General features: G+C 52.1%; 1 protein-coding gene across 1 annotated transcript in view; it reads right to left on the bottom strand.

The window, feature by feature from the left end:
- ABTB2 (ankyrin repeat and BTB domain containing 2) overlaps positions 1-23,868 on the bottom strand; it is a 186,844-nt gene that overhangs the window by 15,665 nt on the left and 147,311 nt on the right. Inside the window, exons 4-7 of the mRNA XM_044929273.2 lie at positions 6,653-6,805; positions 5,169-5,334; positions 2,206-2,295; positions 1,537-1,638 (exon numbers count right to left, since the gene is read on the bottom strand). Of these exons, the coding sequence (XP_044785208.2) occupies positions 1,537-1,638; positions 2,206-2,295; positions 5,169-5,334; positions 6,653-6,805 (511 nt within the window). The remainder of the gene's footprint in view (positions 1-1,536; positions 1,639-2,205; positions 2,296-5,168; positions 5,335-6,652; positions 6,806-23,868) is intronic.

The following is a 23,868-nucleotide window of genomic DNA, read 5'->3' as shown; positions in this document are numbered from 1 at the left end:
GAGAGGCCTGTCTTGCAACATTGTTGGGGATTAAGTGAAGAGGTGCTCAATTCTCCATAGGGGCTCAGTAACCAGTGGCTTCTAGGGCTCCCTTCAAAGAGGTTCCATGAGCTGCCCAAGGCTGGGCAGTGCAGGGCTGGAACAGAACCTGGCTGTCTGGGACACCAGGTGGCCTCTCCTGGTTCTGGCAAGGGCAGGCCTTGCAGGGGACAGACAGAGCAGGGCTAACAGATACCAAGCGGTGCCCGCTGGGCTGGCTGGCTTTGCCTTGGGCGGGGGTGGTGTCAGCACACCACCAGGTGACTTCAGTCCATCTCACCTTTCCTGACTGGCTGCTCTGGAGGGAGCCGCCTTTCCAACCCTCCCAGGTTTCCAGAGACTGAGCCTCCTCAGAGACCGCGCTTGAGCAATTGGGCCAATCCTACCCACCCCTCACCTGGGACCAGGTGTGAAGGGTCCAGGCTGACCTCTCAGTCTCCCCACAATGTGGGTGTGGGGGTGGCTGTTGGCGGGAGGCTCTCATCAGTCAGCAGCTGCGGCAGCGCTGTCTGAGCCAGAGCATCAAAGCAGCAGAGGAAGACAGAGACCTGCCCGACAGGGTGAAACTGGGCACCAGTCCAGACAAGCCCAGGGCACAGCCCTGCAGGCCGGTCTGGGCCAGGGTGGAACTCTGCTCAAGGTCTCAAGAGGACAGTCACCGAAAAGCGGGCAGGATATGGCAGCCGACCTACTGACCACCGGCTAAGGAATCTCTCGTATAGGCCAGGACTATGTGGACAGCAAACAGGTCGACATGACCCCTGGCCTCGAGGGACCCACAATCCAGCAGATGGCAAGGGTGTCATGCAAACTCCCAGGAAGGAGTTTCTGGAACCCTGCAGGCCTGAGGAGAGAAGGCGTCTAGGAGCCGAGTGGCAGCGTTGCCATGCCCCGTCCATAGCTTCCACTTCCAGGCCTGCCCTGACCCTCGGCCAGCCACAGCTACCGGGGCCGAGGTGGGCACAGTGTGACTTGGCTGAGCAGTGTCAAGTGACAGGCGAGCAGTGTCAATCTGAGTCTTCTGTCAGGAACTGAAATGCTGAGAGACTATGGCTGCTAACGGGGAGGGGCAGAACCAGAAGGACCGCATGGTATAAGCCATAGAATTCATGAAGGAGTAAGAACAGCTCAGGGTTGGAAGGATGGCTGGAGGAAAGAAACACATCTGTGCAGATCTGAGCACATCTGCACAGATTCCAGATTCCAGCACAGCCCAAGACTCACCCACGGATGCAGAGAGGCCAGGCAGGCCTGGTATCATTTGGACCTGCATCTTGTTCCCTAAAATCTCACATTAGAGCCTGCTCACATCCTGCTCACTAGAGCCTGCTCCTTGGGGAAAACCAGTTGAGTATCTGTCCTGCTGACCCAGTGAGCTGGCCTTAACCAGTGTCTCTGGTGTCTCTGATCCCACTCAAGACATGTGAGGCTGGGGCTACGCTTGGGGTTCAGCCCATCTGGCAAGCTGGGCGCATGGCACACCTGGCAGGAGCTCACCTGGACCACAGAGATATGTCCATGCAGCACAGCAAACGTCAGCGAGGTCCAGTGCCGGCTATCCGGGTGGATGGAGGGGTGCCTGGGAGAGTTGCTTGGAACCTGGGAAAATGCCACAAGGGATCAGTGTTTCCAAGGTGAGTGACATTCCTGGGCAGGTGACACGGGGCCTGAGCTAAGGGGGAGCCCTGCAGGGATGGTGGCCAGGAGTCAACTCAAGTGCTTTTTATATTCGATTGGCAACGTCTGCCTGGAGTCCCTTGTGGACAAGGCTCAAAAGGATGTTCAATTAGTGATGTCTGCCCTGGGCAGAGAGATGGCAGAAGGGGAACACTTTATGCCTCGGAAGGAGGTAGAGCAAGAAGTGTCTGGAGATGGTAGGGATGGCTGGGGACTAATTTGATACCAGGGGAAAAGGGCTACAGTAACAGAATCATGGCCATTCTCTCCAGTGGACTCCCCTCTGAGCTCACTTCTCTGGCAGAAAGCCCGAATCTTGAGAAAAAACCGTCTTTGCTAACTATGATCTCTGTGTATCTTATATTTCCAGTTCTCTGAGACACATCTACTCTGTTGTCCAAATCATCACAGCCAGCATGGATGATGAAGACCTTGGGGTGTTCTCTCACTGGGTTGGGGGCCCCGGGCGGCCCTTTGGGGCTTTCTCACCTGGATGTCCAAGTTGGCTCCAGCATCGATCAACATCTGGACCATGGCTTCATCCCCGGCAGCACAGGCATACATCAGTGGCGTCATACCCTATGTGAAGCAAACGCAGATGCTAAACTGTCTGGAAATAGAACATGAGGACACGTGTTCCATAGGTGTCTGCCCTGGAAACCAGATAGAGGTCTCCTGCTTGACCAGCTGCTCATCTGGAACAATCTTGGGTCTTGTGCTGGACAGAAGGGGCTGGGCCTGCCCTTCCCAGGCTCAGGGGACATATGACACCTGAAGGATGAGTAGGGGACATTTCCATGAGCACTACAGGTGAGAGGGGCAAAGGGCACAGGCCCTACAGCCAGACTCCAGTACAAAGGCAACCCCTGCTGTAAACTTTGTACAAGTTACTTGTACTCCTCTCTGCCTCAGTTACTTTATCTTTAAAATGGGAATAACAACAGTATCTACCTCACTGGGTTGCTGTAAAGAGTATGAGTTACTATGTATAAAGTGCTTGGCCCAGCTAACTAAGGATGGGCTAACTAATTAAAATAACACAACACCACCATCACGGCTGCCATGCTACACTGACATATCCACATCCACCCCAGGCCCTGCGCCGGTAAATCACCATGTGAAGTGCTTTACATGCATCATCTCATTTAATGACCATACCTTCCCTATTGGGGAGGTTCTGCTATTATCCCCGCTTCACAGATGAGGAGCGAAGATGGGGACTGACTTGCCCCACAGTCACACAATACGTAAGAGGATGGACTCAGACGGAACCCAGGCCTGCATGAGCCCAGAAGCTCTTCTCCCTGAGGCGTCTCACACAGGGTGGAGGGGTTGACGTGAATGTCTCTTGCTGTGAGCAGTTCTGAGCTTTTCTGAAAGCTGAGGCCCAATCCCTACCCAAATTTAGGTGGGCGGTTAACGGAGCCACCCCCTGGCCGGGAATCTCCTCTGTGGCCAGTAACAGCAAAGGCCGCAGTGGAAAGCACTATTCCACAGCTGGATGCTGGCAAGCGTTTGTCTGGAGCCCCGCGATGTTATTTATTAGGTTATTTGTGTGTAGACAAGATCTCCTTACCTCATAAATCCTTGCCTAGCGCCCAGAGATAAAGAAATGGCCTGAGATTAATCATGGCTGAGAGGTCTATCTACCCCACAGATCATTCTACAAACACCGAGGCTGAGGGAACAAACAGGACTGGGGCATTGAGAGAAAAGCCACTGAATGAGAACCTGACTTTGTTTTATTCCCCTCGGCACAAGCTTGACTTCTTTTTTCTCCACAGGTCTGTATGTGATTCAGACTATAAGCCGTTGACATGTCCTGTAAAGAGAAGCTACTTTTTTTTTGCATGTGGTCCCTCCCCCTAAAGAGGTTGAATCAAGAGACACTGATGAACAGGTTTCAGGGATAATCATCCTATCGACACCAACAGATGTGGAGGCACCTTTATGGAGCATTTACTAGGTGTGATGCAGAAGTCTAGGGGGCAGGCACTATTATCCCACAAGTTGGAGGCGAGGAGACAGGCTCAGGGGTAAAGCAGCTTGTCCGAGCTGCCACAGCTACGATGGGAGGACTAAACTCCAGCCCTGTGAGGCTGGCGTCCATGGTCTTCCCCACCCTGCTGCTGGAGGAGGAAGACATCTCCCCCAGGATGAAAGCCCCGGAGCTCACGTCAACAGAGGCACCTTGGGGAGACACGACACCCAGCCTGTCACCTCCCGGAGCCCTCCTGCAGCAACTCTCTCAGCCTTGTGGTTTCCTGTCCCAGCACATGCCTGACTGTCCCACCCCATGCTCTGGCTCCCAGCATCTCCCTTCCCTGGGATGCCTTCCCCAACTCCTCTCTGCTGCACCCACCCCCCCCCACCCCCTCCCTCCAGCATGACTCAGGAAGAATCCTTCTCTGACTGCTCCTGCCTGACTTGCCAAAGTCCACTCTGGCTTGGGTTCACCAGGCACCTCATCACAGCCTCTGCCATGTCACCATCTCATCCGAGGGTGCCACGTGACCTCTATGTGACCTATGTGACCTCTATGTGACCTCTCAGCTGCTGTTTAACTTCTCCCAACCTTTCTTGTGGACTTCTAAACTACAGTGCCATTACCCTGGGGAAGCTCACGCAACTGCATCAGATAAAAATTGCATCTCCCACAGGTGGGGAAGGGCCTGGGGTCGGCCTGCTTGGATTCTTCTAATCCCAGCTCTGCGCCTCATTAGTTGTGTGAGCTCTGTACCCCAGGCTCCCTATCTATAAAATGGGGATGAATCCTACTTCACAGGGCTGTGGTCAAGATTAAATGAGTTAATCTGTGCAAAGTGCTTAGAACAGTGCCTGGAACACAGGAAGTGCTGTATAAATGCCAGCTATTCACAGCAAAAACAAAAACGAAAGCAGGTCAAAAAACTCCGGTCAAAGTCTGTCTAAAATTCCTCCATCGCCTCCAACACTTCCTATCCCCTTTTCTGGCTTCATTTAATGCATCAGCACTTTTCACTAACACACTCTGCATTTCATGACTTTATGTTTCTTAGCATCTGTCTCCTCCTCTAGCATGTTAACTCATGAAGGCAAGGATTTCTACTGGAGCATGGCACACAGGATGCCCTAATACAAGTCTCAGTGATCATTATCCCTAGCTCGCTATCAAGCTGATTTCTCTGGACGTTCTCCTGGCCCTGCACCATCTGGGACAGCCTCCAGCTTTCCAGTGAGGGGAAGCCGAATGCCTGTTACAAATGATTTACAAGGGGTGCCTGGGAAGTCTCTGAGTGGGTCATCTACGTAGACGGCAGAGTGTGATTCGGGAGGAACCCGCTTCTTAGAAACACAGCTGAGTGGGCGGGTCTCAGGCCTGGGGCAGAACAGACTGAACCACCAGTTACCGCAGTCGCACATCACTGCGGACTCTGGTCCTGAGCCTACCTGGCGGAGCACTCGGAACGCACCTGGTCGTCCATGGTGTTCACCCCGTCGGGGCCCAGGGCTTCGATCGCCTGGCTGATGAGGTCGGTCCTTCCGCAGTTGAGCATGCGGAAGCCCAGGTCCTGGTTGAATTTTTCAGTAGCCGCTCGGGCATCCAGCCTTCGGAAGGAACTGAAACAGCATTCGGGTCTGCGCAGAGGAGACCAGGTGTTCAAGCCTGGCTGTTTCTGCTAGGACATGGCCTCGCTACGAGAGGTGACTCTGCGGCGCTAGGCCGATGTGAGGCGTGAGGAGGGCATGGACGGGGAGGACGGGGAATTACCATCTAATCGGCTGTGACTGGCCTTGTCATGCTCGGTGACAGGAAAAGCACATGCTTTAGCTTTTCTATAAACACGCTAAAGAAGTGCTCTGAGCTCTTGGGAGCTGTCAACAATCAGAAATGAAATCCCCCACAAAATGATCTCTCAGGGGACTTTCTGAGGCGGAAGAAGCTCTGGTTGGGGTTTGGGCCACACACAGTACTTGGTTATGTATTTTTTTTGCACGGAGTAGGCTGTACTCGTTCTCGAGAATGGTCATCGAGGCCAAGTTCCAGTCCTCGATGCTCCATCCTCTCCCCTCTGTGCTTCCTGGTGAGGCCCAGAAGCACCAAAGAAACGGCAGAGAGTGGACCAGACTCCCAGGTGCAGCCAAGCCATCCTACCAAGGACAGCCATGGTCTGCAGAGGGTGAGCCATGGGCTTTTGATAGCTGGCTTTTGCCTGGAGCCTTGATTGGGCCACAGAGTAGAAAACACGTGTCATAGGACGAGGTCGTAGCATTTACAATGGAGAGAGAAGAAGGGGAGGGCAAAGCGAGGCTCTCCCAGGTCAAGGATGGCCAGGGGACTGTTCCTCTGGAACAACTTCAAAAGGCCAGTCCAACACAACAGAGGCACACTGGGAAGGAAACTAAGGACCCAGGCTTGGGGCCACATGGGCCTGGCTTCAAATTCGGGCGTGGTCAGCTTGCTAGCTGAGAATCTGTGGGCAAGTTACTGCTCCTCCTGATCCTCAGCTTTTCCATCTGTAAAATGGGCATTAAAGCTCCTTCTTCTCTGAGGTTGTCAAAGGAAATGCACATAAAACAGAAAGAAAATGCACATAAAATAGGAGAGCTCAGCACCGGCCTGCACCTAGGAAGTGCTCCAGAAAGTGGTGGCAATCGCAGGGAGGAGGGCCCACTCTGCTGTGTACCCCAGTAGCCCCACTGTGAGCTCTCTCTCACCCAAAATGCAAATGGGAGTCTGCTCTGTGCCAGACCCGTGCTGCGGAGGACACACTGGAGAGCAGCCCAGGTCCAGAACAGATCAGTTCTAACAGGTGGGGTCACGAAGAGAGCGCCTTAGAGCAGATCCAACGAGTGGACTGCAGCCCCTGCTTTCGGCTCCCTCCTGATCCAAGACAGTGAGGGAGCAGCGGGTTTACCCAGGCCCTCCCCGCCTCACTCCTCCCCGGTTCCATACTTGAGCTGCCGGGGCTCGCAGTCCAGGCCGGGCAGCAGCAGCCGGGCCGCCTGCCGGATGTCACCGCTGTCCACGGTGAGGCTGCGGCGGTGCTCCGCGTACGTGATGGCCACACGCATCCACTCCATCAGCGGTGGCAGCAGCATGAAGGGCCTGGGGGGGCGGCAGAGAGAGATAGAGGGTCAGGCACCCCCTTGAGCACCCCCTCTCACGACAGCCATGGAGGCTGGGCCCACCCCCCATAGAGAGTCATGAGGTGTGGAGGGGACCTGACCTTCTTCCTCAGGGAGACCCCGATCTGTCCCCTTCCACAGGAGCTCTGTCAGGGCTTGGAAGGAATTCCTGTCATGGGCCACGAGCAGAGCCTGAGGGCCTCGGGTGGCCCAAGAGGAACTGGAGACTCCTGCCCCCTCCACAGAATTAAGGCGGGCTCTCCAGGGTGTTCGGGGGCAGAGGAAAGAGTCCCACAGACCCTGGTGTGCTGCTGAGCCCCTTCATCACCACAGACAACACCCCGTGGCTGTTTCCTTCTTTACCTGTGAGACGAGGTGATCCCCACTTCTCAGGACTACTGGAAGGCCCAGTGAGATGACGCATATCACACTATACATGCACGGCTAACAGCTGCTCCCTCAACTGACCCCTGGGCTGAGGTGGATCTAGTCCCTTTCTGCGGCAGGCTGGCGGCCCCGGCCTGGTGCTCCAGGTCCTCCAGGGAGGGAGTCCCGGGGCCTGTGTCGCACCCAGAACCCATGGCCATGGTGTGAGGCAGCTAGGAGGCCGGGAGAGGCAGCTCAGCGAGGCTTCGGAGCTACAAACTCAAGGGGCACCTACCGCGGGTGTTTTGTGGGCCACCAGGGGGCGCCACTCACAGGAAGGTGACTACAGCCCCCTGGTGGAGCAATATGGCGGCTCTGCCCCTCAGGGCCGGTCCCTGCCCTCCCCACCAAGCTGGACTCCTGTCTGTCTGTCGTCTGCCTGTTCTGGTCTCCAACAGTGAGACCTCAGAACGCTCCACAGCCTAGCAGACCTCACGCTGCAGAGGGGCCCTGACAGCTGGTCTTGGCTTCATGCCTGCCGCCCCCTTCCACCACCCCCCACCACTTCCTCTGATATCCTGGGCTCCTCATGCGATAGGTCCCTGCCGTCACCGTCTTTCCCTCAGACAGGCAGAGAGGTATTCTGTCCAGGAGGAAGACCTCCATCCTTTCTCCTCAGCTTCTGAGTAAACCACCTGCAGGGAATGTCCTCACGAGACTTCTCTAAGGTTTCCAAAAGCTTAGGTCATCTTCGAAGTTTTCAAAGCTTCTCTCCTTGAGGGCAAAGGATGCCTTTGATTTATTTATTTAATAAGATAATCAGATGGGGTTTGTAAAAGCGGCTCATGTGGAAGTTATTTTGGTGTCCTGGTTCTGGCATTCTGAAAATACACCTGGATTTGAATCATTTCACTGGTGCACTGTGTGATTAGTCACTCAGTCGTGTCCAGCTCTTTGTGACCCCAGGGACTATAGCCAAGCAGGCTTCTCTGTCCATGGGGATTCTCCAGGCAAGAATACTGGAGTGGATTGCCATACCCTCCTCCAGGGAATCTTCCCAACCCAGCGATCGAACCCAGGTCTCCTGCGTTTTGGGTGGATTCCGTCTGAGGCACCAGGGAAGCCCAAAGTGCGCTTACTGTACCAATTGCTGTGATGACAAGGTGGCCAAAGGCTGGGAAAGGCTTGTAGCCCTGGCCTTCAGGGATGCTCAGATCATCACCCCAACTGACTTTCCAGCCCTGACCCAAATCTTTCATCAGGACACATCAGACCACCAGGCACTCATGGTTCTCAAGCCCACCCTGGCTGTCCCCACCTCCTTGAAAGAATGAACCAGCTCTCACCTCTGCCCATCCAGATCCTCTTTATCCTTCAAGGACTGGTTCCAATGCCACTTCTTTCTAGAAGCCTTCCCACATCCCTTCTCCAATGAAAATACTTCTCCTTCTCCAAGATCCCTTAGAACTCTACTCTAGAATAAATATGTCTCATGTTCCTGACTAGACTATTTCTCTTTAGACAAGAATGATGCCTCCACCATCCCTGGTTCTCCAAAGTATACCCAGCACAGGGTCTGGACACAGCAGATCCTCAGTTAAGTTGAATACTGAAAGGATGGCTAAGCATTAGGAATGTGACAGAATACACCCAAGTTTTCAGTTCTGAACCAAGTCCTCTTTCTGCCCAGAAAAAAAAAAAAAAGACATATACTTTTCAAGGGCACAGTGTAGACTAGTTAAGAGTGGGAAGCCAGGACCCTTAATGGGGAGCTTGTAGAATCCAGGAAGGAATCGTAATTCATTTCTGAATTACCCTCCTGTTTATTAAGATCTTCCTTGGTTGTGAATGCCCATTTGAATTCCCCCCAAATATTTTGGAATTTTACAGTTCTTATACCACAGCGCTGCAAGGTAAGCTTAGAGAAGCTACGTCTACATATTAGTCCTTCTGATTCAAGGGGAAGGCTTTATTTAATCCACCAGCACTGGAGACTGAAGCGTAAACAAAAAGATAGTTCACGGATGTGCCAGCCATTCTTCCCTATTGTGGCCAACAGCCAAAACAAAGAGCCAAGTGTGGCCACAAACGCTCTCAGCAGCGTCTCCCAGCTGCCCTACGGGAAATCCGAGAGGGAACTCAGGAAACCATGAAGTCTAATCAGATGGTGTCATGATTCATTCCCCAGGCTTGTGCCTCTTACAACTCGGCATGTGAAAAGATAGAATATTGGTAACTGGTGGGCAGATACTGGGGACTGGTTCATTAAGCCTCCAATTTACCAACTTAGCTGGAGAGGTGGAAAACTGAAAACTACATTTCCCAGATTCCTTTGTAATTAGACTTCACCATTAAGATATAGCTGCATGAGATCTGATAAATGGACGTGAGGCGAAGGTCCCCTTTGTGTCTTCTTTGCTTGGTTCTACTAGTAGACCAAGTCATAAAACATGAGGTACTACTTTCCCCCTGTCGAGCATTCCAGTGTCCATTTCCCGACTTCCTGAGTGCTTCAGAGACAGCAGTATTGCTACTGAAGACAACAGCAAAACCTCTTGACTCCAGCTTCAATCCTGAACTGCAGTTTCTGGGGTTACCTCAGAGGGAGAAGCCCCCAATAGCAAGTTTTGTATTGTTCTTGGTTGGAGTCACTCCTGGAGGTTCAGCCTTAGACCTGCTCCTTGAGCCCACACAATGATTCTTTTGGCACACAATTCCCTGCATTAAATCCCTTCCTGTTGAAAACATCCTAGGTGTTTTCTCTTCCCTGTATTGCACACTGATTAATATTCTCAACATACAAAAATACTCCAGGGTTAAGGCTATCACTATGCCTCTGACTGGTGCCCACTTGTGCACATCCAAGGCCATTGCAGCCCCCCAAATAATCCTTTTGGGCCTTTCTCCTGGGCCTACCCACCGGCTGACCTGTGGCCCATAGGAAAGTAAAATGACGTGCAATTCATGGACTTTCTCAGTAACATCCTTCCCTTGGCCTGTGGGCTCCAGGCTACTATTTCCTTTCAGGTTATTTCATCTAGCCCATTGGGCATGCTGAGAAGCTGGTCTTTATTACTGGACATTCTGGAAAATCCCTATAAAAACTCCCATCTGTACTGGCCACGGCTGTGTTCTAACACGGGGTGAAAGCGCTCCAGAGGAGCAAGGCTGGGAATGATTGGCTATGCACCATCCCCAGGGTCTCTCTGGTTCCAGAGAAAAAGGCCCGCTTCCCTCTTTTTGCCTTTTCGCCAGGCTGTGGTTGGCCGCAAGCCACTGCCTGTCCTGTGCTGGGCCTGGCACCTTGGACTAGTAGTTCTCGAGTGCTTTGGTCTCAGGATCCCCTTTGTACTCTTACAGATTATTCATGCCCTCAAAGAGCTTTTGTTTATGTGTGTTGTTCTATCGCTAATTACTGTATCCGAAATTAAAACAGAGAACTTCAAACCTCTGAACACATAGGTTCACATTCTGTCAGCCATCAGAGTGATACTATGCTTGTATGTCACACAGTCTCTCAGAAACTCCCCAAGAACTTGTGAGAAAATGAGTGAAAAGGCAAATAACATCTCATTGTTATGAAAATAATGCTGACCCTGGGGCCTCCTGAGAAGCCTCTGGGACCCAGAGGGTCCCCAGACCACACTTTGAGAACTGCTGCCTCAGGCAAATGCAGCCTTGCCCTGGGGCAATGCTGCTCTCAGGCGTGGGGCTGGCATCCCCCCCCAGTCCAGTCAATTCTAGAATGGTGTGTGGTGAACATGCACACTCCTGGCTTAAGGATCTGAGGATTCCACACCGAATCTTCACTGGGAGAAAGTCCTAGTTTCTAGAAGCCACTGAACTGAGTCTATAACCTTGGGCATATCATTACCTTCTTTGGGCCTGTTTTTCTTTTAAACATGGGGTTAGGTTGGTGGTTTCTAGACACTTACCATCATGAGAAGCCCTTTTGCTGTTATTTCACAGCCTCCATAAGATAAAAGCTGTACCTTCTGTACAGAGGTCAAGTACACGGGCTCTTGAGGGAGACTGCCCTAGGTTGCAATCCACTGCACTCTTGATGAATTAAATTATAATCCTGTGCAAGTTATCTTCTCTCTCTAGACTCAGCTGTCCCATCAACAAAATGGGTATCGATAATAGGGCCACCTCACAAGACAGCCAGAAGTATGTACATAAAGTGCTTATTAGCACATGGTAAGTTCTTGGTAAAGGTTAGCTGTTACTATCATTTTAGTGTCTGTTGATAGAGAAAATACATAATAGCAGAAAAGGCTGCAAGAATCTATTAAATGCCTCAGCTCCAGCCTTCATCAAGCCCAGCCAATTCCCTCTCCAAACCCCCCAACCTTCCTGCAAGTATAAACATGTAAAGCTTGCAAAAGCCTGCCAGCGAGCTGCCCACCACCCACTCCACCCCAGCTCATAAAACACAGCAACAAACACAACCACTATGTCGAGTGTGATCTGGAGACTGTTTCTGGTGGTGCAGGGCCTTGGCCGTCAAGAACCCTAGACCGGGGAAGGGGCAAGGACAACACAGACCCAGGAACTTTGGGGTCATGAACAAGCGAGGGTGTGAGGGGGTGGGCATGGGATACTGTGAGGGACCTGCAGTCCTTGAGGGCTGCTGGCGGCTTAACCTCGGAAACACCACACATACACTTGCAAACACATCCGGTTGGGCTGCTACTGTGACAAACAAGGCCACTTAAAAGGGTCACCGACTCCAAGCATTTGTCTTTGTGCGCATAAAATAGCAATTCATGTCATGTGGAGAACTCGTAAAATATAGCAAAGAAAGTGGGCCTTTAACAGGAAGTGGGGTGAGGAGGAAACAGAGGCCCCGGGAGGCCCAGTGTCTCGCCTAAGGTCAGAGAACCCTTCAGCAGCAACAGGGAGACCAGCTCCAAGTGTCGTGACTCAGTTTCTCTTCTCCCTCTTTAATCAAACAATTGAGCCTGAGTATATCAAGCTAACAGGCTCACAAGGCCCCTCACCAGGACCAGGCCTGCAAAAGCCATTTTTTCCCATTAAAAAAGAAATGAAAGGGAATAAACTTCTTAAGGCCTTGGTTTTAAGAGGTCCCTGCAGCCCGGAAAAAAAAAAAAAAAAAAAACAAACCCTGCCCCACTCAGCAAGCGTATGATTTATTGGGATTACAGTCCCATAAGCGGTGTCTTAACAACATGAAACAGGAAACGCCTCCGATTTCCAGCTCAAAGCAGGCTCTGTTCTTCCTTGAGGTGGGCAGGGGCCTTGGGGAGAGAGTCAGGTTGGCAGATGGGGCACAAGCCTGGAACTGGAGGCCCAGGCTTGATAAGACCTTGTGCCTCTGTCCCCACCGGGCAGGCCAAGTCTGGGTCTGTTCCTTCTGTGCCCACCCATGAGGACTGGGTTCAAGTATTCAGGCAGGTGGGTCTGGGAGGTGCCCACTGGCTGGGTAGGCCCTCGACACCTGGCCTGAGCTCAGCCCAGGGAAACCTGGGCCTTCCACTGTTGACTGGGAGCAGATGGGGCCTTGGGGCACAGGCCTGGCTCCTGGAGCTGGAAGGGTTTGGGGAGGCCCACAATGCCTTAGGCTAGCTCCATAAGAAGATATCCTCATCACCATCTAAGGTCAGCCCACCCCGAGGTAAGGATCCTTAGTCTAGGAAAGGACTCTCACAAGGACCAGCCACACAGATGATGGTCAAGGGAGGGGCTGGCCAGGAGATCTCCCACCCTCAGCCCTAAATTCTTGCACTGATTTTGCCCTGCCTTTAGTGAGGGTCACTGCTGAGCCCTAGGGTGGAATGGGGTGACCTTCCCTCTAATCCTTCTCTCTTCAGGACCTTGCTCGGAAGCACACTGCTTCTGCACCCCACCCTGCCATGCTGCCTGGGTTGGGCCTGGCAAGTGGCACAGTCAAGAACCTGCAAAGATGCCAACCTTTTCCCAATCAAGTGCCAGCTCTTCAAGCAGAGACTGCTCTGGGTAAGTCAAGGTTGGCTCTACTTTGCCAACTCTGAGGCCCTCAACCCCAGATCCCGCAAGATTTCTGGAGGGCTGCGGTGGCCTAACACCAAGCCAAAACATCCATGGAGAATGAAACCAACATTGTCCCAAATGAAGTCAGATTCCACTCCCAGCACAAAGGACGCGATTCTAGTCTGGCTCACATCTTGGACTAATTATTTTTCTAGAATGGCTTGGTAAACCAGAGTGGTTTGGCTCAGCTTGGAGTCAGAGCTGAGCAGGCATCTCTCTTCTGACTCTGAGGACTATCTTGCCCCCACAGTCCCTTGGCCTCGGACCTGGCAGCTGACCCCTAACAGAATCTCCACCTGGGGTCAGGTGACTTCTGTGAGAGGCAGGGCTTGGGGCTTTCTTCGGGGAAATATGCTTTTCTTATTAAAACCCATCTGGTACAGATTAGAGGCATCAGAAAAACCTCTACTTGCTCAGATATGCATATGGATATAAATTTAGATTACAACCCAGTCATGATTGGCTGTGAACGACTTCCCTGCCTCTTCCTATTGGTTGCCCATCAGGGAACCCCAACATGAGCTACGGATGGGAGGCCAATAGTGTGGCAATAGGGGTATCCTAGCCCAGCTCCTCAGGCAGTCAGGATTACTCGGGAAACACAAACAGCTAGTGTGTACAGAGCATCTGCTAAGCACCTGGCACTGTTTTAAGCCCTTTACATCTATTGACTCATCTCATCCTCATTGCTACTTTAGGAAACAGGTATTATTATTGTCCCCACTTTATACATGGGGAAACTGAGGCCTGTAGAGGTCAAGTACCTTGCTCTAGGTCACACACCTAGTAAGTGGCAGAGCGGGGAGGTAGTCCCAGGCAGGGTACCCCCAAGATCCAAGCTCCCAAATGGTGTACTCCGCCGCCACCTAGCTTAGTAAGTTTACTCTGGCTTCCCATTTTCTGGACCCTACGCCACCGCTTTCATCTTGGGAACGATGAGTATTAAGCACAGTAACTGTGTAATCTGTCACCAAGCCGGACCACATTTGAGAAGGAAGAGGAGTGCTCCTGCCAATAGCTCTGGGACAGCAGGCATAAGAGACAAGGGTCTCAGGCAAACACGAACTCCCGGCCTCCCTAGTGTTTAGCACTTGGGTAAAGCACCTCGCCTGGCTCGTGGGTTCCCTGCAGCAGTGGGAGGCCCTCTCTGCCCACCCGCCCGAGCCTGGTCTCCATTCTGCTCCTGCACGGCACATGCATGCTAACTCGCTTCATTCTTGTCCGACTCTTTGCCACCCCATGGACTGTAGCCCGCCAGGCTCCTCTATCCATGGAATTCTCCAGGCCAGAATACTAGAGCGGGTGGCTATTTTCTCTTTCAAGGGATCTTCCTGACCTAGGGATCGAACCCACATCTCTTATGTCTCCTGCACTGGCAGGCAGGTTCTTTACCACTAGTGCCCCCCGGGAAGCCCCCAAACATACACCAGCTGTAATCATTTTGCTAGCTGGCATTGCCTGCTTTCTCCTCAGACTAAAATTTCTCTGAAGGCAGAGACTGCTGTTGTCCATCCCTCAGGACAGAAGCCCACGTAAGAGACTCAACTTTTGAATTTAGAAATGCACAGCACGCCTCTCACTCCTGGAGGCAGAGCCCTCAAGCTGCAAACATGTTCTCAGGGGTCTGCTCTTACTCTAGTGCTCTTCGCAGGGTCCCTGAGCTCTAAGTCAGCCAGATGAGCTCATGAAATGGGGAAGCACTTCGTCTTCCATGCTTGGAGGCCTGAGCTGACTTGGGTATTAACAAATGGTTCTCTTCAGAAAAGAAAGAAAATATTGCCCTGATAAAAAGATAACCATTTCACAGAATTTTCTACCCAGGAACCGCTTCCTGGGGGAACTCGGCTGACTGGGGCTAAGGCGGTTTTTCTGGGAGGGTGGAGCCGTTCCAGGGAGGCAATGGCAGGTGCGGTTCAGCAGATGTCCATGTGGCCTTGAGCCTCGATTCAGGGGACACAGCCATCTATCTTTGATAACTGGGCCTGACTCCAGGGTGGCTTCTTATGTGGGTGGATGTTACAGATTTCAGTGGAGACTGCACCCCTCCACCCTCTCCCACCCAGCAGGGAGGGCTCCCAGTGCCGCGAGCCTCAAGGCGTCTATCTGGCCTCTCAGGCCAAGGCCCTCCCACATGGTGGCCTGGCTGGTCAGCAGCTGGCCCAGCCAGCCGAGTATCACTGCTTCCCACCCACCTGGAATGCAGCGGGCTGAAAGCAGGCCTCTCTCCACCTGGCTAGGGTGTGGCTCCCTTGGCCTCTCGGCCACACCTCACCCATGGGGCTCACTGCTGCATGAAGGTGTAAGAGATGCAGAATCAGCCGGCTCAGCGTCTGTGATGGCTGACAAGAGACCATAGTTCTTTCACCATGTGAAAGAAGTCAGGCCGGCAAGGGCCTCTAGCCTGCTCAAACACAAGCTCCTTCTTTTGAACACAACGCTTTCAAACCATGGTGAGGATGCTTGTCAACACTCATGGACCTCGGCCAACAAGTCAGGCTGGAGAGGAGCCTATGGCTTGGCTGTCCTGCTCCATTTATCCTGTGGATAACTGCTGAGCATTGGGGTGGGGGTTGGGTCTTTTATTTAGTCTCTGAATAGGTATTCCTGTCTGGACTCAGCTGGTTATCATCACACAGCATCTGCCTTCTCCCATACCCCAAAGTCTAAGGCAGAAAGGGGACCCATTCACACAGTCGGGTGAAGCGTTTCCAGAAGGGACTTTCCTGGTGGCTCAGTGGTTAGTTAAGACTCCATGCTCCCAATACAGGGGCCTGGGTTGGGTCCCTGGTCAGGGAACTAAGATCCCACGTGCCACAGCTAAAACATCTCACACACAGCAATGAAGATCCCAAGTGCTGAAACCAAGACCCGGCACACCCAAATCAATCAATCAATCCAATGGCTCAAGTGGTAAAGAATCCACCTGCAACGCAGGAGACACAAGAGACAAAGAGTTTGATGCCTGGGTAAGAAAGATCTCTTGGAGGAGGAAATGGCAACCCACTCCAGTATTCTTATCTGGAAAATCCCATGGACAGAGGAGCCTGGTTGGCTACAGTCCATGGGGTCACAAAGAGTTGAATGCAACTGAGCACGTGATGAAAGGATTAAAAAAAAAAGTTTACAGAAACTTCTAGGAGGAGGTAGGGGCATGTCTCTTGAGGCCTGGCAGAGAAGCACATGTGTAAGGGTTAGGGTTACCAGTGAATTTGACTTGTACTGTAGAGGCAGTGGACTCCAACTCAGTCAGAGAAAAAGGTTCCCAGCACTTGATCATCCTTTCTGTACCCCCAGCCCAACTGCAGCTTCAGGGAAGATGCTGGCCTGGGTAGTAAAGCAGTAAAGCCACATTGCTAAGATTTGCTGAGGGCCTACTATGTGCCAAGTAAGCAAACTTTACCCTTTAACAGCTACCCTGTAAGGGAGGTATAACTATTAGTCTGCGTTTTACAAATGTGGACACCAAGGCTTTGAGAGTTTTGGATACATGTCCAAGGTCACACAGCTAGCCAGTGGTGAGCTGTCTGGCTCTAAAGTGAAAGACTCCAGGGTCTTTCCAGAGACCAAACTGTCATGCATGAAACGCTCTGAGCCCCTGGCTGGTGGAGAATTGGAAGGCAGGCACGAGGGAGAAAAGAGTTACTGTAGTGTGCCCGCAGGCCTGCTGTGCCCACCTCCAGCCTCTGTGCCCACCGCCTCATCAACACTGAAGGCAGGAGGGACTGGGGTGCTGGGCTGGGGCCCAAAGCCCCAAGGGAACACTCTGGACCCCTTAAGAGCCTTCTGTCCCCAAATCAGAAATATGAAAATAGCCAAGGAGGCGGCAGTCAGAGGCGTTGGGCTTGTGGGAGGAGGGAGGTCTGGGAGCTGGCTGGCAGGCAAGTAGGAGCAGGCCAGAGCCCGCCCATGTGACTGTAGACATTGCCTGAGCTCCTATCCTGCCCCATCCCCAGGGGTCTGGAAAGTCCACACTCAGCCTCGGAAGCTGCCTTCTTTGAGAAAGCAAACTCCATTCCCTGGAGTTGGGACTTCCCAGCACCGAGGCTCTCTCTGGGAGCCTGGCGATGCTGTAGACAAAGGGGATTGTGGCTATGTGTTATAAAAACATCCCCAGGCCCAGCAGTTCCCGGTCCTCTCCTTCCCGGGGGGACCGGTGGTCGCAACAATGGGACAGGAAGTCACACGCAACAGGCAGCCCCCGGGGCGCTTGTCAACGGCTGGGCTGGGATCCTGTCTCCAGCCTCTGTTATCTGGCACTGCTACTTCCTCTGTTTGCCCCCTGGCTCACTCCTTCTCAAAAGCTGGATGGATGCCCCCCTGAGCTGGCCACCCAGAGCCAGCAAACTCAAGCCTGTGGGGGAAGAGGCCCCAAGAAATTGAGAGCGAGCAGCTCAAGTCACAGGAGGTGCTGATGGAGGGACCAGCTTCCAGGGTCTTGTTCTTTCTCCCCTGGAAGGCGGGAGGGAGGTATTGCCTGTGACACCGTGAATTCACTGTAGCTGTATCATTGGCTTTCCCTGTCTAAGCTCTGAGCTGTTCCTTTCTAGCTGTGACTTTGGGTGATTTTGGGTGTTCGTCTTGCTTTCTGCTGTGGGAGAAGGCCTCAGTCTGCGCCTTCCTTCAAGAGCTTCCCTTGAGAGCTTGTGAGGAACTGCTAGACAGCTGTGGTTATAAAGTGCTTTATAAGCCATAAAACTGTCCAGGACTTCCTTGGCAGTCCAGTGGTTAAGAATTTGCCTGCCAATGCAGGGGACACAGGTTTGATCCCTGGTCCTGGAAGATCCCACATGCCATGGGGCAACTAAGCCTGTGAGCTGCAGCTACTGAAGCCCATCACACCCTAGAGCCTGTGCTCTGCAGCAAGAGAAACCACCACAAGAAGCAGCCCCGGCTTGCCGCAACTAGAGAGAGCTTGAACACAGCAACAAAGAGCCAGTGCAGCCAAAAATAATAAAGATTAAAAAAAAAATAAAAAACTTTTGTCCAGATGTTTGTGACGTGAAAGTCACTCAGTCGTGTCCGACTCTTTGTCACCCCATGGACTACACAGTCCATGGAATTCTCCAGGCCAGAATACTGGAGTGGGTAGCCTTTCCCTTCTCCAAGGGGTCTTCCCAACCCAGGGATTGAACCCAGGTCTCCCGCATTGCAGGCAGATTCTTTACCAGCTGAGCCACCAGGGAAGCCCCCGGATGCTTACAGCCCATGTAAATATATATCAGTTCATACCACTCCCACACTTAACACTGGACCAAACCAGCAAGCGAGGGGCCTGGGACACAAGCACACCACTGACTTTGGAGCATTTGACTTGCTGCTCGGTTTGCGAACCAATGGGTGGATGAAATCCAGTTTTTAGAGTTCTTTGAGATTCTTGGACGGTGGGTTGTGATAAATCCAAAGTTTGTACATATTTCTGTTCAAAATGGTCTTCACTGAGCTAGTCCTTTGGTCCATCTGGTCTACCAAATCTTTGTCACTTGCCTGGTTCGCTGGCTACTGTCAGGGTGAGATAAGATGGAATTAAAGGGAGAGACTGAAGGAGGTATATATGAGAGAAAAAGAAAACAAGCATTTTGAGTTGATGTGATTTTTAAAATCACCATTGTTTTGGGTTATTTAAGCATTAAACACGATTTCGTTATGAGTCCTTTCACAGGTTTATGAAAACAGTAATTACACAGCTAATAGCAGCTACCATGTATGAAGAGCTTATTCTGTGCTCAGTCCTTTCAATGGATTGCCTCATTTGATCCCTACAAAAACCTTGGCGAGAAGATCAAGCCATTTTTCATGAAAATCTGGGGAAACTGAGGCCTGATAAATCAACGTGCCCATAGTCACACAGCCCATCAACGGCAGAGCAGAGATCCCAGGGATGGTCTTTCTGACTCCGTAAGTCCAACCTTTAGGCTCTATAGCCTATCTCACTGAACAAAATACTTAACTGCTTACTCTGTGCCAGGGAATGTTCTATGTGGAGTCACAGTGGATACACTGACCCTTGGCGTTTACCTTCTAGAGGGGTGAGAAGAGGGCAGAAAAGGAAGTAAGCAAATCCATAGACAAGGTAGCTTCAGACAGAGGAGGGTGCTTGGAGGAAAATAAAAAGGAGATAGAAGGATGGGGAATGACTAGGGGTGGGAGGGATGGCTCCCTGTGTGCAGTGCAGACCACAGACAAGTGGCTTCAGAGGTCCCTGGACACACCAGCCTGAGGAGTGCATGGAAAAAAGTACTTAATCCACCCAATAGCTATTTTTATTTCTTTTACTTCCATTCTGGTAAACAGATGGAAATTTAATGCACAAAAGGGGGGAGTAGAAAGAAAAGAGCTTAACACTGCAAATCTTCTTGAAATGGTATTTAAGGGAGCCACAAGTCAGGAGTACAAAGCCGTCACTGCCGTCATCTCTATTATTTGATAAGAAAACACTTTCGCAAGCTGAGCAAAAGATTAATGAGCCCATTTCTTCAGACTGAACACTCAGCCTGTCTGCGGGTGCCTCCTATTTATGTAAAGTGCTCATCCGAGGGGGAACAGCCCCCTCCTGCATCCGGGCTGGAACAAAGAAGGGCCTCTCCTCACTGTGGGTTTCATGTGTGTTGGGAGCCCTGCCCCAGGATTTTGAGGCTCCCCCAGGAAGCAAGTACTGCTGGGATCTTCACTCTCCACAGGAGGAAACCAGGGCTCAGAAGGTAAGGAGACGTGTTCGGATCACGTGGCTGGAGGAGGAAGGGCTGGCTTGAGCCTCATACACCTTTGAGAAGGCAGGTCTCCATGGGAAAACCACTCAAGTCCCACTTAGAAGCATCTACCTAGACAAACAACAACCAGTGATGACTTAAAAACACACACATACACCTATTCTGTGTTTGAAAAAAATGTAGATCTGGACTTCCCTGGTTGTCCAGGTCCTAGTGGTTAAGAATCCACCTGCCAATCTAGGGGCCACAGGTTCGATCCCTGGTCTGGAAAGATCCCATGCGCCACAGAGCCGCTAAGCCTGTGCACAAAATCTACCAAAGCTAGCACGCTCTAGAGCCTGAGGGCTGCAATGACTGAGTCTGTGTGCCCACCTACTGCTTGTGGCTGCAGCCAGAGAAGCCACTGCAACGAGAAGCCCGCGCACTCCAACGAAGAGTAGCCCCCATGTGCCGCAACTAGAGAAAGCCTACACACAGCAGTGAAAGCCCAGTGTAGGGGAAAAAAAAAAGGAGATCCATGTCGGTCACAAAATACACACTGTGAAGCAACAAAATCCCTCTGTGACTTCTGCTGCTCACACCCCATCTGTCCCAGTGTCTTGTGGCTGGTCTTTAAGGCCCAGTTAGAAGCCCAGTCTGTTCTAACATGCCCACCCCACTCCAAGGATGCCAGCCTTCTCCAAGATCCTCTGGAACAGGATGTTGAGTATGATGAAAAAGAAGAAGGAAAAGAACATGATGATGACTGACACATACTGTGTGCCAAGCATGAATACTTTGCACATACTAACTCAATCCCCACGACACTTCTATGCAGTCTGCACTCATGGTCCTGTGCTGAGAAGAAACTGAGGCATAGAGGCTAAATGACCGAGGCCACCAGCTCGTAAGTAACACAGCTGGGATTGAATCCAGGCCAGTGGCAGGGCCTGAGAGCTGACCTAACGAAGTACCAGACAATCAAGCTTCCTGTAACATTATCTGCCGGCTCATGCTCAGTTTTTCCCCCTTGCCTTGTTTTTGCCTCTCTTATTAGGCAAGAGACTCAATCACATGAGGCACTCCTTTGTGATTCTCTTATATCCCTTCCCTGCTGATCAACAGAAGTATAGCGAGAAATGTGAGTTAATAAGTGAAGTGCTTAAGATGGTATCGTATCTGTCACTTAATACGTGCTGTATAATGCTAGCTATAATCAGTAGGGGTGTTTGTAAGTAGGAGTAATATTAGGAGTTGCATTATTATTATTATTGGTAGTGGCAGTAGTTATCTTAGTAGTATCAATAGTAGTTAGTAGTAGTATTAACTGTATGAGTTGTAGTCATATTACTAACCCAGATGCTGCTTGAGAACTGCTTTTAAAGAGACATCATCCTAAAGAAACATTCATCATCAATGAAGAGAGACTATTCTCAATGTCAACCATGTCATCTAAGAATGCTGATGACCATAATGCGGGCGGGGGGAGGGCGGGCAGGGTGACGGCCGCTGTTTATTCTTATGGACCAGGCACAGCTTTACTGCACTCAACTCATTTAATCCCAGTAGATCTTATTATCTTCACCATTTTACCATTAAGGAAACTGGAGGCCTAGAAAGATGGGCTGACATGTCACGCTGCAAGAACATAGTAGAGATGACACCTCCAGGATGACCCTGGAGGCTGGTGGAGCCCCCAGCCTTGGGCAGTACCTGAGGTCATAGTATGCACTTTAAGTAGAGTTGGCCAGAACCCTGTGGGCTCACATCTTTGCTAACTCCAGCTTTTCTGAGTTCTGTCCACATACTTTCAGGAACCCCCTTGGCCAGCAAGACATGGATTAGGGCACCCAAGGGCTGGGCTGGACAAAGAGTACCTTCTTCTGGGATCCCACCTGGAAAAAGACTTTGAGCAAAAATAGCTCCATGGGAACTGGGGACTATGTCTGGTATCAAACCAGCATTCCGGGCCCCATGTCACTTCTGACCCTGCCGGGGGTGAAGGACCACGTACCAGACAGCTCTGGGGTGGCTGCTGGTAGGAGGGCCTCTCCTCATAGCAGCATGGGAAGGGCTTCCTAGCACCTGCATTCTCAGAGCAGTACAGGTGCTGAGAGGGGATGTAGGGGAGAGGGCAAATGGAAACCAGTTGATCCTGAAACCATGGAGTCAGACATCGGGGCAGGGCTTTCTAGGCCACAGGCTCAGCCCTCCGCTTGCCTTGGCCCCTGAGGTCCCAGCCCCCTCGGGCATCATTCTGGACTGTATTTCTTTGTTCTTACACAGTTTCTCTCTCTCACCCCCAGGTCCCCCCTCTATCTCCTGCCACATGGTCTTGGCATTCACTTGTTCCTTCTGCCTGATACTAATCATCATAGTAGCTAATACTGAGCATTCACGGTGTCCAGGTCCTGCTCTAAAAAAGTCCTGTCTGCATTAGCTCCCTAGCACTCATAACTTATGGGTGGCTGTGAGGCGTACATGTTACTTGTTTACAGAACTCACGCTTTGCAGAGACTAAGGGACAGGTTGAAGGTTCTAAAATCAGACAGTGAGAAGTGAGATCTCTTTGAATTGCAGTTTTCCCCTCCAATTGCACTCCGTTGGCTAAGAAACAGGACACCAGATGTTTCTAAGCTGCATCTCAAATCAGACGCTCCTCCTGGCTCAGTGTCCTGAACACCAGCAGGGCCTGAGCTTTTGGAGCGTGCTTCTCTCCACAGAGGGGCACCGTGCAGGGCTGGGGTGGGGAGAGGGGAGCCAGGGGCCAGGGCGTGAAGCTCAAGCAAATGAACTGGGGTGTAGACAAGCGGCCCACCTTCGTTCCCAGTATTCCGCAGGTGTCTGGCTTCTCCAGGCTGCTGGCAGCACTTCTTGGGGAGTCTGAGCACCCCCAGTGCCCAAGGTTCTGAGGCAGAAAGCCAGATTTCTGCCCCCCTCCACCTCCGCCCCCTCTGCCTCTCTAGCTGTATCTGTCTCCCTCCATGTGCTCTGCTATATGATGTTCTCGTCCAGCAACTCACTGGTGAGACAGCAGACCTCCCTCCGCTCCTGCATGTCTCCACAACCTCCCTCCCCACTTCCCCAAACTCCTCATTCCCAGGAGGACCATGCCCTCTGTTCTGGCTCCCCGTCCCTCTGCCTCCAGGCACAGTGAGTGAGGACCATGCTGAGCCAGATGGCTGTCCATTCTCCTCCAGACCACGGAGCGGGGGGAAGCAGGCTCCCCCCATCTCCCTGGGTAACCCTGGATCTCTGACAGCAAGTGCTTTCACTTTCTGAGCTTGGTCACGGGTGATGATGTGCCCTGCAGGGTGGCAGCTGGGACTAATCCTGTGTTTTAGACCCTGCCGTATGCCTCGCTGGTGCCTGTGATGCAAAGCTGCCAGCAAGAAAGGGATCCTGGGAGGGTGCAGGGAGGTTTCAGCTGCAGCGGTCCTCCCCAGGAGGCGAGGAAGGTGTCCTGGGAGAGGAGAGGCTGGTGGGGCTGAAACAGCCCTGGAGGAGGTGGGTCCCCAGGGCTGGGACCCACCTAGATTTTCTTAGAGCTTTAGGATTGGCTTTCAGCCGGGGCTGGGAATGCTGTAGCCTGGCTGGTGGAGGGCGAGGGCCTTCAGATCAGAGACCTGATTTGAATCCTTGCCCAGGTACTCAGCAGCTCGGTGCCCCCCAGCCCTGTGCCCCCATTTGTAATGTTAGCACGCACCTTGCTGATTCACTGTGGGGCATGGAAGTAGCAGAAGTAGGTAGAGCTGCCCCTTTAAAGGGAAGAGGCGGCTCCTTTCACGTGTGTTATCTCACAGCCCCATTTTACAGATAGGGAGCCTGAGGCGTGGAGGGGCCTGTGTGGGAGGCTGGATCTGAGCTCAGGCTCTGTCTGAAGCCTGTGCCCCCTTCCCCACTGCTTCCCGGCTCACCGTGCTGGCAGATGCAAGCACGTAAGAGTGCCTCCTTGTGC

This window comes from Bubalus bubalis, chromosome 16 (genome assembly GCF_019923935.1).
Source record: "Bubalus bubalis isolate 160015118507 breed Murrah chromosome 16, NDDB_SH_1, whole genome shotgun sequence".
Taxonomy (NCBI): domain Eukaryota; kingdom Metazoa; phylum Chordata; class Mammalia; order Artiodactyla; family Bovidae; genus Bubalus; species Bubalus bubalis.
The sequence above is the reverse complement of the archived record's forward strand: the minus strand, read 5'-3'. Positions and strand labels throughout refer to the sequence as shown.